The sequence below is a fragment of the Magnolia sinica genome, chromosome 9 (assembly GCF_029962835.1).
Source record: "Magnolia sinica isolate HGM2019 chromosome 9, MsV1, whole genome shotgun sequence".
NCBI lineage: Eukaryota > Viridiplantae > Streptophyta > Magnoliopsida > Magnoliales > Magnoliaceae > Magnolia > Magnolia sinica.
In genome coordinates, this window is record NC_080581.1 from 69279649 (window position 1) to 69294794 (window position 15146).

At 41.1% G+C, this 15146-nt stretch overlaps 1 protein-coding gene and 1 non-coding gene across 2 annotated transcripts; one reads left to right on the forward strand and one right to left on the reverse strand.

The window, feature by feature from the left end:
• Positions 1 to 3213: 3213 nt before the first annotated feature.
• Positions 3214 to 3705, reverse strand: LOC131255084 (secreted RxLR effector protein 78-like). Its single transcript, XM_058255781.1, has one exon. It carries the CDS (start codon positions 3703 to 3705, stop codon positions 3214 to 3216), a length of 492 nt encoding a protein of 163 aa, XP_058111764.1.
• A 5863-nt stretch (positions 3706 to 9568) lies between these two features.
• On the forward strand, positions 9569 to 9674 carry LOC131257216 (small nucleolar RNA R71). Its single transcript, XR_009177229.1, has one exon. It is a non-coding gene; the product is annotated as a small nucleolar RNA R71 (small nucleolar RNA).
• Positions 9675 to 15146: the final 5472 nt, after the last annotated feature.

Sequence of the window (15146 nt, forward strand, 5' to 3'; positions counted from 1 at the left end):
TGAATAGACGAATAATTCCTTATCCGTAAGGATTTAGATGTAAGTCCTTTTATATGAACTCCTTATAAATGTGCCTACAACTAGGTAAACCCATTAGATTTCATAAAACTCCTACATCAGAAACAATGATGAAAACGCCATCACCTTAGATTCCTAAATTCTAAAATACAGGGTTCCCATGATCTAAATCATGCAAAACCCTATGCTAAGACTAATCCCCTTAACTTGACCGTACATAACCAATTTCAGTCATTGAATCAGTAAAGATCAATGACTGATCAAAACCTTCACTAGAACGACCCTTCTAGGATTAGGATTCAGTTTTCTCCCTAGTATAAACCTTAATTTGGGCCAACCAAGGCCAGTAGACGGTGGGGATTTACCCCAAACTCCATGTGGGCCCCACCATCAGGTGTGTGCCACAAGGGGTGCGTACACCACAATGCACTAGAACCGCAGAACGCAGTTAACACGTGACGACCAAAGAAATCCTGAGATCAGTGGGATTTTCTCAGCACACGCAGTAGACGGTCCGATGAGAACGGTGATGGCCCACCTCGGGGATCTGGACAAATGATCCGGACAGTCTATCCTGTCCAGAAGGTGATTTCTACCACACCCTAGTCGAACTCGCACGTAGATAACGGCCCGCACATACGCAAACCGGGCTACAAACCAGGCAATTCTGGGACTCTATTCCCGCGCTTGCGTTTTCAAAATCGCAACCATTCGAGGATTTGGTAGGGCCCACCACCGAGGGAGAGGGACAAATCTGGACTGTCCATTCGAATCATAGCGAGATGTCAACCAAGACTAGATTGGTTTCCGTTGGCAACCGATCAGGGAGCATTTCCAGCCATTCACTGCGTTCAAACTGATGTAGAGGGATTCAAAGGCCCACGCCGAGTCCAGATCAATGACCTACTTCTCAGGGACTGATCTCTGTAAGAAAGCTGATGGAGGGTGCGGATTTGACAGAGATTCAAGGTTACGGGCCCCACTGACATCACCGCAACCTTCAGGTCTTTTTTTTTTTTGCAAAACCTTCTTTCCATTAATCACATCAAATTTACAGCCATTCGAGTGCAGCTTGAACAAAAGGGCGAGCCACACCTATCATGTAAGGGGAAACAAAGACCAACCGAGAAAACTAGGAACAGCAAAAGCAGGGCTAGGAACCTAAGCTGCACCCAGGCGGCCCAAGGCTAACTACTAAGAAGAAGATCTAATAGATCCCAGGCCTACTTTGTCTAGGAAAAGAAGACCACGAACCTGGGGGGGGAGGTCCCTGACGTTCTGAATGACAGCTGTGACCTGAGCCTAGCTACCCTCCCTTGCCATGCCATCTGCTGGGCCATTCCCTTCTCTAGGAATCACCATAAATTCTATAGACACGCTCTGCTCTAACCGCTTGATTCTGCTGACTCAGGAGCGCCATTGCCCAGGGATGCAAGAGGAGGAGGAAGAGAGACCCACCGCCACCTTGGAATCAGACTCGACGACAATCTTCTCTAAACGACACTCCAGGCATAGGACTATGCCATCATAAATTGCTCTGACTTCCGCCTTATTGTTTGTACCCACTCCATAGGCAGCTGAGAAAGCAAAAATTAGATTGCCATCCTCATCCCTACGAACACCGCCTCCCCCTGAGCAGCCAGGATTACCACTGGCAGACCCGTCTACATTTAATTTCACCCACCCTATTGCTGGTTTCAACCATTTCACTACCTGGCAAGAGAAGGAAGAGTGAGCAGACAATTGAACATTGGAGGCCCCTAAAAAACGCTACCTCACTTCATCTTGGCCCTCCAACAAGGATAACGCCCACCATCTGATACGGACTATAGCAGCATAATCCCCCAGGGGGCATCATTAAATCTAGCTCTGTTCCGACTTCCCCCAGATCTCCCACAGGATGAGGATAGGAATCATACGCCTGATAGGGGCAGACACTGCTCCCGGCGCAGCCGTACTCCTCCACTGCTGTAGCCGGTCATCTACAGAGAGGTGGTTTAGATACGTAATGCCGCATGCCACCAAGAAAAAATGCCAAATGTGGATCGCTAGCTGACTAAACAAGAAAAGGTGGGAGAGAGACTCCACCTGCAACGCTGAGGAAGGACCGGTCTTGCAACAGGAGCATCTGGAAGCCAGTTGAATGCCTTTGCTCTGCACCCTAGCATCCACTAGAATAGCCCCCTGCAACAAACACTAACAAAATAGAGATATTTTCGACGGAGTGTTGGAATTCCAGATCCACTTGCTCCACCAATTGCCCTGCCCTGGCACCCTGCCTAGATGCTACGCCGATTTAGAGGAGAATTGGCCCGATGATTCTAGCGGCCAAAAGCAGGAGGGGGAATTGACTGAAATAGCTAAACCGCTATTGATTATAAAGTTGAAAATATCTTGAGGCAGAAATAGGATGATGGATGAAGGAGGAAGAGGACCGGTTGTGCCAATGAAGTCTTTGACCTAAAGGGATAGTAACTCCTGGGGAATGGGAGCAGACACCAAAGACTGGAGAGGCCCCAGCACCGTCCAATTGGTGGACCAAACATTCAACTCGCCATTCCCAATATTCCATTGAGCTGAAGTAACAATCACTAGGAGTTCGGATTGAACCTCCTTCTAATAGGGGGACTCTAAGGAGGAAGAGGCAGGCGATCTACCCTCTTCCAAGTCCAACCGATGCCTATGTCGCATGTACAACACCCAAGGGCTAATCTTGTGCCCATATTTGACGTTCCATGCCATCTTCCTCCTCAGCACTTTCAGCACCTCTTTGAGCTTTCTAATACCTAATCCACCTTCCTCAATCGGCCTCGCTATCTTGTTCCACACAACCCATTGCATTTTCCTCTTACCTTCCGCCCTTCCCTAGAAGAATTGAAAAAATTTTCGCTCCAGCTGAACCAGTAGATTGTTTGGAAGTTTAGTGGTTGTCATTGTATGAAGAGGGATACTGCCTAGAACATGCTTGATGAGCGTCAGCCGAGCTGCCTGCGACAAGAATCTGGTGTTCCACCCTGAGATTCTGTTAACCACCTTGTCCAACAGAGCTTTGTAGGAGGCCATGGACATGCTTCCCTTGAAAAGGAGGATGCCCAAGTAAAGCACCCCCTCACTAGCTTTAGAGAAGCCCAAGACCCTTCCCATTTGTCTAATTCTGCCTGAACTCATCTTAGCAGGACAAAGGAAGCTGCTTTTCTAGAAGTTAAAATGCTGGCCTGACGTAGCTTGGAAAGCCTCCAAGAAAGCCTTAATCATTCGCGAAGAATCAAGGTTGCCATTAACAAACAGCAAAGTGTCATCAGCAAATAAAAGGTGAGAGAGAATAAGACAACCTCGGGGCAATTTGAAAGGTCTACACCAACCCCTTTCCACCAGCTGCTTGAAGTTCTTGGAGAAGACTTCAGCCGTAAGAATAAATAACCCTGGGGATATGGGGTCCCCCTGGCGAAGCCCCCTTGAAGATTTGAAGAAACCAGTAGGCTCCCCGTTGAATAGAACTGAAAACCAGCAGTTTCCCCAACATGCTTCCATCAACAAAACCCATCTGTCACTAAAGCAGAATCGCTTCATAACCATCTTAAGAAAGCCCCATTCCACCTTGTCGTAGGCTTTTTCCTGATCAAGCTTTATGATGAGGTTTCCTCCTCTGGATTTTCGGTCTATATTCCGCATCGCCTCTAAGGCCATAGCAACATTATCTGTGATCGACCTACCTTAAATGAAAGCCCCTTGTTCCATGGATATAAGGTTAGGAAGAATCTTACTCAAGTAGGAAGCTATGAGCTTAAAGAAAATCTTGTAGATAACATTACATAGACTTATAGGCCAGTAGTCAGAAAAAGAAGAGGCCGTTGATTTCGTAGGGACTAGACTGATCAGCAAAGCCGAAAACGCTCTAGGCATTTGGCCTCTTTCCACAAAAAAAAAAAACAGGCAGCCTTGTGAATGTCCTCCCCTACCATTGGCCAACAATCAATATAAAAAGAAACTAGAAATCCATCTGGCCCGGGCGCGCTATCCATAGGAAGAGACTTGAGCGCCTCAAGAGTCTCTGCAAATGTTGGAGGGACCAGGAGAGTTGCATTTTTCGGAGAGGATAGCACAGTCGGAATAGCTGCAAGAAGATCATCTGAAGAAGAGGGGGGGTCTGCCTGAAAAAGGGTGGAAAAGAAATTTACCACTTTTACCTTCATTCCCGCTACATCAGTAATTAATACCCCATTGTTGTCCTTTATTTTTGAGATGTTAGCTCTCCTATTGCACTCTTGCACTATGGCGTGGAAATGTCTCATGTTCCTATCTCCCTCCTGTAGCTAGGAATTTCTTGCTTTCTGCTTCCAGAAAACCTCCTCCATGAGCTTTAACTGAGCCAATTTCCTCCTGGCAGCCATGCTTTGAATCATTAGATCCTCCGACCCATCCTGCTGCATCCAGTTTTCCAATTGATTAAGATCTGCCTCTGCCTCTTCGAGCTGTGAAAACACATTTTCAAACACTTCCTTGTTTTACATTCTTAGGATTTGCTTAGTCTTCTTCAGTTTTAATTGGACGTTTAACATGGGATTGTGAGAGCTTAACCCCATCCACACTTTCTTGACCATGATCTGGAAGGAGTCGTGCATGGACCACATTCGTTGGTATCTGAAGGGTTTAATGGATGGCTGAGGGGAGACAGGGAAGGAAAGCAAGAGAGGCGTATGGTCCAAGTTGACTCGAGGCAAGTGTTTCACTTGGAATAAAGGAAAAGTATCCGCCTACTCGTCATTAACTAAAACTCTGTCTAGGCGCGCCCAGATCCTCGCGGTCCCAGCCCTATTATTACTCCACGTGAACGGATTACCAACATAGCCTGCATCCAGGAGCCCCGAACTCTACATAACATCACTAAACTCTGTCATACTAAGGGTTTCTCCCACACTGGCTCCATGTCTTTCGCTAGCTTTAACAATGGCATTGAAATCACCCCCCACTACCCATGGCCCTGAAACATTGTTACTTATGTTAACCAAATCCTGCCACAGCACCCTTTGAAGAATATGAGAACACTTCGCATAGACAATTGTAAGAAGACCTGAAGTCTTGCCATCCTAGATCGAAACCGTCAATGAAATCCACTGATTGGTGGAAGCATGGAAGGAAATTGAGAGATGGTTTTTAAAAAAGACCCAAATCTTACCCCCCACATCACCATTCGAGAGGGAGGAATGAAATCCCAACTTGAGCCCAATGGCAATACGTTTGTCTTCCCTGACCATGGGCTCCAATACAGCAACCAACATGGGATTGTGCCTGCAAATTAACTTCTTCAAGGACCTGATAGTTGCTTTGTTCCCTACCCCACAGGCGTTCCAAATTATAGCACTATCCATCCGAAACACATCCTGAGTTGACCGATCTTCTCTTCAATCTCCGTAGCCGACAAAACCATTCTCCTTCTTCCATCAGCCTAGCCATTTTCCTGCTTGAAACAAATCTTTGTCTGCCTTTACCTAGCAGCCGTACATGCTGACTGAGACCCCCTGCCTTCTTTTTCTTGAGGTTTCTCTTGTTCCCTAAAGTTCCTCCTTCCTGATATGTTGTATCTGTATACCCAGACTTGGAATCAACTCTGTCAATACTCAACTAAGCCTGCATCTGATCTTGAGCTACCTGTAGTTTCTGTGGCTAGAATACATCGAAATGTCTACTTGAATCTGGTCAGAATTCTCCACTACTACTCCCGGAGACTGAGCCAATAGGATGAGTTCTCCACCACTCTTCTGAGGGCCTTCGACACTAGGAAGGTGCTCTTGGATGCAATAGGACCCTCCTGCATACTGACTTGGGCGAATTGGCGAGCTCCCTTCTGATCTCGTCCCGTTGGATAAGGGATTAGCTGGAATTCTCCTAAGGTGTCCCCACCTCCAAGCCTTTTGGGAATTCCCGGAGGCAGGGGAGGTTGATACAATCTCAGGTCTGCTATGTAGGGTTGACATGTCCTGATAACAAGGCCCTCCCCTCTCCCCTTCAATGCTCTAGAGCTCCTGCAGAGTAACTTGTTGATTCTCTGATGGGGTAGGCTCCTATTGATGTTGAGCTTCTACAATAACAGAATCTGATTCCCTGACTAGCTGTTGGAGCAATGTAGTCTAATCAGCCTCTGAAGCTCATGGCAGCTACGTTGCTAAAACTTTTGGGCCTTGTTGGTCTTCGAACTGGACTTCTCCCCTGCACTTGTTCGCCAGCTGAGCTGTTCTACCTTCATCAGTCATAGGCGCATTCGGTGGGTCCATGGGATAGCAACCTTGTAGAGGGCCTGGAGGGGTCAGAACGATGTAGATAAGAATTGACAGTAGGGACCTTTGCTCTGTGAGTAGTGGGAGAAGGCCTTCTCTCTCTGCTCGAGCTCACCTGGCAGCCCGAGAACGGAAGAACACCGATTGAGCTGGGAGTATTGGCGTTTGTTCGATTCTGCTCCATGACACTCCTACTGTTAGATCCGGCCAACGTATCAAGCAGGATAGGCATCCGCTCTGCATTATCTGCAGCATTTCCACAAACAGGTAACGGGCAAAGCTTGGTGCTGCCTGGCTCTTTGAAAAACAACTTCTCCACCTAAGATTTTGTGGATTCTGTACCTATAGCAAATGTTTTTTATGGAGCAATGTGACCACCCACACTGATTTGACTCTCCAAAACGGCAAAAATGGGATAATCCCGGCCCTTAACCTGAAGGACCCGCACTCTTTGCCGTTCCGAATGGGATGAGAGTTTTACCCTCACTCTCGCAAACACTTGGAAGATTCCCTTCGCCATAATTTTATCAATCTTGACCACTTGTCCGAATGAATTTGCTAGCCTGACAATGGTGTTCGGGAACAACGCATTGGGCTGAATGCCCAACAGACGGAGCCACACACCACTAGGAAGAGGGTTATCCCAATCTGACCATTTCTTCACCTCTGCTATGTTCATCTTGTGCTACATAGCACGATCAGCTTCAAAACACTCCATCTCTTTTCACTCTTTGAATTTCACTAGGAAGTGAAGAGGTCCCAATCGAGCAACTTCCACCTGGGCAGACACCTGCAACAATCTGCGGAGTTCATTTAGCATTTGGGACACTGAGACCTGTCGGGAACAACAAGCGATTAGAGCTAGACCTAGTAGTCTCTCGGTCTGTTCAACAAGCTTTGAATTGAATTTAATGAAGAATGCATTGGCACTCCCAACATGAGATGTGGCATGAGCAGCACTGCGCTGGAGAGGGATTTGCTCTGGAGGGTAGGATCCCTTTGCTATTGATGCGTAAGTGGGTAGAAGAGTCGCATTCAGAGGCTTTCCTAGCACAGGGCATACTTGTCTGGGGGGGGCGCTACTCTCTATTAAGGATCTGCAATAGCCCTCCGACCCTAGTTGGCTTTCTCCTAAGGTTGTTGAGCCCATTAAAGGGTAACAATCAGACCATCTATCCTCCTCCTGTGGAGGCAGTTCGCAACATTGAAGGCTTCCTGCTCGTAGTTGAAAGTCACAAATGCATAGCCTTTTGATCTCCTTGTTATAAAATCCCTAGGGAAGTAAACCCCCACAAGTTTTCCATACCTTCCAAAAATCCGAAGCAGATCCTCTTCCGATGTGTCAAAAGTAAGGTTGGCCGCGAATATGGTGAAAGGGGGTTTTCGTTTGCGTTTCTGCCGTGGTGAGACCCATCCTTCCTCCCCTTTGCCACTCGTCCTTGCACCTTCCGCCATCCCTTCACCAAAGCCTTTCTCCTCTTTTTCCCTTTCCCAATCGTCCTTTGCATGTAAAGAGTTACTAGCCCGCAACCTTCAGTTCACAATAGAGCTTCCGCATCCGAAATCCAAATGGACACCGTCCGTTTAAAGGCTAATGAGATCATCTGAGATGATCAGAGCTGTCCAAGAAACTGTAGGGGGTGATCCGACCGCCATCCAGAAGAAACCCAGCATGGCAGGAATATCCAGTTATTCTTTCTTTCTTCTTTTTGTACCTTTAATGATGTGAATCATCCTGCCTCTCATGTTTATATTTTTCTGGAAATTATCCTATCAATTGATTCAGTTATTATCATTACAATTATTGGCCCTGCGGGGATTATGACATCATGTCAAATACAAGTGATTTCTCTGAATTTATGTGAGGCCATGGATACAAGCCTTGCCCCTGCCTCATCTTTTTATTTGAGTTGGCCCTGCTACTCATCTCTTTATTTGAGTTGGTCATTGCCACTCTTCATATTATAGAATTGACCATTGTCACTCTTCTCTTTATTATGTTAGCCTCATGCCGTCTATCTTTACGGCATGGGCATGTGTCTTGCTATTTCAGAACCTCCATAATTAAATTGATATTCTTTATGATTTAGATTCAGTTATATTCGTTATGATTCAGTTTATATTCTCTATAAGTGCAAGTGATGTGTAAGATGTATCACAACTAGTGATTCAAATATTCTATCATGGACGTAATACGCTCTAGGTAGAGACCCACTTGGGGCATGTAAGTCCTTGAGCCTTTGGGTAGTGGTGCATAAATCGATGCGTGTAAGTCACAACAACGTCACATCACCCTGGGATTGGATGTTGCAAATAGTCACTCCATGAACAAGTCATGTCACGTAAATCACCCAGCTCATATGTTGTGCACTCTGAGGAGTTCTCGTAAATCCACGGTAGTATTGGCCATGTCGGCGAATATCCGTATAGTGATAGTGTGGGTCGAGCTGGTTATCTATCAATTGCATTCTACTTTGTGATGATCACTGTTATGATGAGCCCCACATACTTTGCTAGGCATGCATCTCATGTAGGTTGTTTGCGCATGCTGATACCCTCGTGATAGTAGAGCACGAGACATATTAGACTCTTACTTTACTTTTATGAGTACTCTTGAATTATTGTTAATCTTGAAGGATAACCTTCACTATGAGTAGGACATTGACCATCTCCCAACCGTATAGATGACGCAGGTGATGTATAGATTGAAGACTTAAAGGACTGCTTCCCTATAGAAGATTATCTTGAAAGACTAAGAAGACAGTTTTACTATTTAGATTTATACTTTCACTGTGAACTCTGATGTTGTAATAAACCTCCCATTATGAGGCCATTTGATTATTCTTTTTACTCTGATGATATATAATCAATATAGTTGATTTATTCTTATGAATGTTACCTTCACGAATGTATTTAGATGTAAACAAAAAATTTTCTAGAGCATCTAATTTATACATCATTAACACTTGGTTTCCTCGGGCACGAGTACAAACTCTGGCAGTAAAAATTTGGGCTGTTACACATTATCTTTACATTAACATCAGCATCCTCTTTTAGAATGTACATACCTCCTTTGTCCTTGGACACAGGCTTAATTTTATCTATGTTATTGGATGTATACCAAGATTAGGCGTTCTCAGCTAGAAGATCAAAATAATCACAAGCTTCATTAGGACCTTTACTAAAAAATTTACCATTACACATCATATTTACAAATTGGTGCATGTTTGAGCGCAAACCACTATTGAAGAATCTAATCACTCACTATGTTTTATAGCCATGATGTGGGAAGACGAGTAAGAGTTCCTTAAAATGTTCCAAACATTGAAAGAAAGTTTTATTCTCCTTTTGGGAGAAATTAATGATATTATGTCTCAGGTTGTTGGTCTTGTGATTAAGGAATAACTTTTTAAGAAATTTTCTAGTTATCTCTTAACTTGTCCCTATGGTTCTAGGCCTCGAAGAGTGTAGCCAAGATTTGGCTTTCTACTTCAAAGAAAAGAAAAATAGTTTAAGCCTAACCATATCTTTAAAGATATTGTTATAATGTAAAGTAGCAATTATTTCATTAAATTCCTTTATATGTAAGTAGGGCTTTTCAGAGTCAAGTCCATTAAATTTTAGAAGTAACTATATCACTCTAAGTTTAAAATTAATATTGCCCGCATTCTCACGTTAGTTAGAAAAACCATACAAGAATGAACACTCATTCTTGTTAGTTGTAAGTAATCACGTAACATCCTAATTGGTGGCACAGTATATACTTTATTCTCATCTTAATTAAGTTCATTCTCAGCCATGTTTCTGGCTAATTCACAAGCATCAAGATCTTTTTTGACAAAGTTGTTGGATAAGACTTTAATCGAATTTTCTCACTTATAAGACGTTTTGTGTGATCACGTCTCCATTTGGGCATGAACACTTTCAAATAAATTGAAATGATTGAAGTTTTTCTATTTGGAATCGTCTTAGGTCTAATTCCTATTAATAAACCCTAAAAATATCTAAATCCTAACAAAACATCAATTATCTAAGTAAGCAAGAAAAAAAAAGGATGAGGGAAGATGTTACCAGAGAAGAAGACACGAATAAGGACAATCCTAAAAACAAAAGAAGTTGGTAGCAATGAACTAAACAAAAATAAGAACTAATCTTTAAAATAAATAAATAAATAAATAAAAACTATTTTGAAGTGTTCTTAAAACCTCTAGTCCGTGGGAAAGACGCTAAAAACTTGCTACAACTTTAAGATTGTACATCCAAGTGAAAGTAGCAAAGTATTAAAGCACTTGGTGAATCCAAGGTCGATACATATGGATTGTGTGATTAGAAAAACTAACTAGAAAGAAAATAAGAAATATGTTTTTCACACTTGTAAATTGAAGTACGTGAAATAATAAAATAAGAAATCTAAGACTTTAGGAATCTCGTTTTAATCAATCCACAATGCTTGAGTTATCGATCCAACCTTATAATTCAATTAGAATCAAATAAGGATTTGTTCCAATCAGAAGATGAAACTATCAAATCTAATTTCTAAAACAAAGATATAAATCCCAATTGATTAATCTAATCATAAAAAACTAAGTAATTGATCGCATGAAATTCCAAGCATGCGATGTACTCATAGTTAACAATATATCAAGGAATTTTACAGATCAAATAACTTTCACCAAACTAATAATCAATCAAATCAATTAAAATTCATCATATTCAAACCACTATTATTGAATTAAAATAAATCAAACATTAAGAATTTATCAAAATCTTCACTCTTTAGACTTATCTAAGAGATTAGCTACACATCATGCTAAGGTAAACTAATCTAAAATAATAAATAAAATAAAATTGAAAACCAAAACTAGAAAATGAAGAAGAAGAACAATAAAAAAAAAAAAGGATGATGTAGACACTCCCTTGCTCTTTCTATCTTTGTGATTATGCCTTACTTGCACTTAGAAGCGTTCATATAGACACTCCTCCCTAGATTAAAAACAAAAGTCACACTTACGCAAATCCACCTGCACTGTCGATCTGACTGTCGAACAAATTGACAACAATTGATAAACCATCGATCAAACGACAACCCTGTAGATTAAATCGAAAGTGCCCAAAAACATTCAATGAGCAAATTCAGATTCCTGATAATATTTCAATTGAATCGACATTACTGTCGATCAAATAAAAAATCCTACTTTTGGCACTTTAATTGAAGGCATTTAATTGGCAATTTTTGCATAGAAAGTGACCAATTCTTTGATCTTTATAACTTGATTTGTTAACGACTCCAACATGCTTGATCTTGATATCTTCAGAGCTTTTGCTCTTCATGAATGGCTCAACTACTCTTAGCCTTCTAATAATCTCCTGTATAGTAAAATTTCATCTAACGAGAGCTAATTTGTCATTTATATGCATGAGAAAGAATGTGAAATTAATTATAATCATGTAAATTTAAACAATTATAACCAGATCTCCTATAACAAATGGAAGAGAACAAATTTTTTAAGTTTTAAATAATTGAATAATAATATAAAAAACCAATTTTTGAATAAATTATTAGAAGAATTTAATTAGTCAACAAAGAAAAGTGTGCATGTGTATCTTAAAAACAAGACCTGGAAGAAGAAGAAAAATGCCATAAGCTATAGAATACAAAACTTTTAAGTTGTGGAGGAGAATACACAAGAAAGTAAGTCAGTGAATCCCGTCATCTTTTAAGTATATTATCACTTTATATTTATGACCATAAAGTTTTTTTTCCCTTCTGAAAAGCACATAAAAGCAGATATTCTAATGCTAATTAAAATTTTAAAAAAAAGGAAGTGAAGTAGTTGAAATATGTGAAATATGCATTCAATTAAGATAGACCGTTTAAATAAGCATATTATCACCTATGAAATTTATACACATGCAGCGCCCAAAACTTCGAAGGAACATTAAATAAATAAATAAATAAATAAATAAAAGAAGCAAAATCTCGAACATGAACATAGCATATTAAGATACCTAAGAAATTACTAATAGGAAGAATGCATCTTTTAAGAGTTACTAATTGAGGACAAAAAAGAGTGTAAATTGGATGAACCTGATGAATTTTCCTTCTCCAGTTCTAACACTTCATCTTTTCCTTGCCCTTAGACTACTGACTAATAGGAAGATTGCATCTTTCAAGATAATTCCCTTGTCGTCTACAGTTTTAATACTTTATCTTTCCCTTACAATTAGACTTGGATCATGAATGTGAAGAATTTTCATTCTCCCATTCTGAATTTCTTCCCCTAGCTACCAACGCATCCATATAGGAACCTATGCTACTATCCTTCTTTCTCAACACCCTCGACTAAAAGATTAAGATGAGAATCTTAACATCAATGGTCTCTCTACCATTACACATAGTGTCTACAAAGCTCTCGTAAAATTATAGAAGAGAGTTCAATAGGATTAAGGCTTGATCTTCCTACTCCATCTTCACTTCCACACTCATTAATTTGAAAAGGATCCGATTGAACATACTGATGTGTTCATTAAGATCTGACCCTTCCGCCATCTTTGGATTATAGAATTACTTTTTTCGGTACAAACAATTTGACAGTAATTTCATCATGTATAAGCTATCTAGCTTATTCCAAAGTCTTATGATAGTCTTTTGATCAAGGACATTGTAAAGAATGTCATCCGCCAAATATAATTGGACTGAGGTTTTTCCTCTCTCATCAAACTCTTCCCACTCCTCATCTTTCATAGATGTTGGACTCTCCTCAATACAAAAGAATGCGTATCGTAGCCCTTGCTAAACTAGAAAGTTTCTCATCACACTTTCCATAGTTCGAAGTTGTTTTACCGATGAACTTCTCTGTTTCTTCATTTCATACTTTATGTTTAATCCCTTAATTGTCATGATTCAAATCCAAACTCGAATCCTAACATTAACTCTAATATCACTTGTTGGGAATCCTCATAAGCATGCCTCGAATTCAGTTACACTAAGATAAAGCAAGTGTAATCAACGTATGCACAAGTACACGAATTTATGTGAACAAACCCTTGTGAGAAAAACTATGGCACAAAGTGACAACGAATCACTCTGAAAGTAAAAGCATAAGAGATAGATGTGCTTATAATGTCAAAAACCCTCAATTTCTCCTCCCCAAATCTTATAAATATTTTAAACCTCCTTAGAGTACCCTAATCTCATAATTATATTCATATATACAGTGTCGTGCCCGGAATAGGAAATAATTTGTGCAATTATGCAAAAATATGCACACTGTCAATCTATCCATCAATCGATCGACACCGATTAAGCAATTCTCGATCAATCGAACTCCCATGTTCTAGCAATCCAACATGCTCAAAATTGTTTATAGAGTTTAGAAGTAATTTTCAAAATTGATCAATTGATCGAGTGGAGACTTCGATTGATCGAGATTATCTAAAATTATCTAGAGATCAACCTGTATAATTCAAGGTAAATCGATCAGGGTAGTCAATGAGTTGAACCCCTGCATTATGTACAGATTTAAGAAATTGACAACAAGTGATGATCCAGTGCTCACCATTAAAACTTTTCTAGGCCGTAAAAGTTTTGAATCAAACTGATATTTGTGTTTTCCTTTCATGAAGGTCTTTATGACCTAATCAGCCGGTTGAATGGCAAATAGATATTGCTGTGGTCCTTAAGAAGTTATTAACTGTGGGTGTTCAATCACCACTATTTCCCTTGATGTGGTCCGCTTGAGATTTGGATCCACCTAATTTTGGGATCATCTCCCTTAAAATGAACTGGAAAAAGGAATGGGCAGTGTGGATAAAACACACATCATGGCAACCAAATATTTCCATTACCGACGGGTTGTTGGAGGGGTCGCATCCAAGTTAGAGTGGGGAGTCGATTAGGTGTGACCCGGGCGCAGAGATATCTCTGTGGCCGGGGCTGTGTGGGGCCCAAAGAGATGTTTGCAACAAAAAGGCCACATTTAACTGGAAGTTTAAAAAGCAGGCAGATTCAAAATTCGGGTGGGCCACTCCCACACGAAACAGTGAGGATTGAACCTCTGGGCTGACAGAAGTTTTGTATCAGGATGATATTTGTGCCTACAGTTTACCTAAATGTTAATATCCCTATGAATGGATTGGATGGAAAATAAAAATCAGGGTCAACTCCACGAAGGTTTCAACCGTGGACGTTTCGTTCCCACTGTTTCGTGTGATATCGCCTACCTGAGTAATGGATCTTCCTGATTTTTAGGCTCCTGTCTTAATGTGGTCTTTTAAAATATATGGGTGGAGTGGATTTGTCATGACAATCTCTGTGGACCCCACACAGCCCCGGGTAGAGAGGGTCACAGGCAATTCGCTACCATCCGAGTCCGTTTGCACAGCCACGGAACTGCATGTTTTTAGAGTATTTTGCAATAATAATAATAATAATAATAATAATAATAATAATAATAATATCTTCATTTAGAGTGCGGATCCTCTGCCTCTCGGAGGCTGGAACTCCCTGCCTCCAGCGTTTTCATTGGTCAACGTCCTTGTAGGTGCCACGTCATTAATTTTTTAAATATATTAAAAAATACATTTAATAAGAACCGTAACGGAGACATTAAACCGAAGCAGTTTGCGCACTGAGTACCTCAGTACGGTAAACGTAATGAGTAAAGTCTGTGGAGCCCACCGTTATTGTCATTCCTGCATTGTATCAACTCCATCTATCTCTTTTATCATTTAATTTTAGGGTTTTACAACAAAAATTAATCATATCCAAAGATCAAGTGGACCACACCACCTGAAACCATGTGAATTGAATTCTACGGTTGAAAAGTTTTTGGGGATTGAATTCTACCGTTG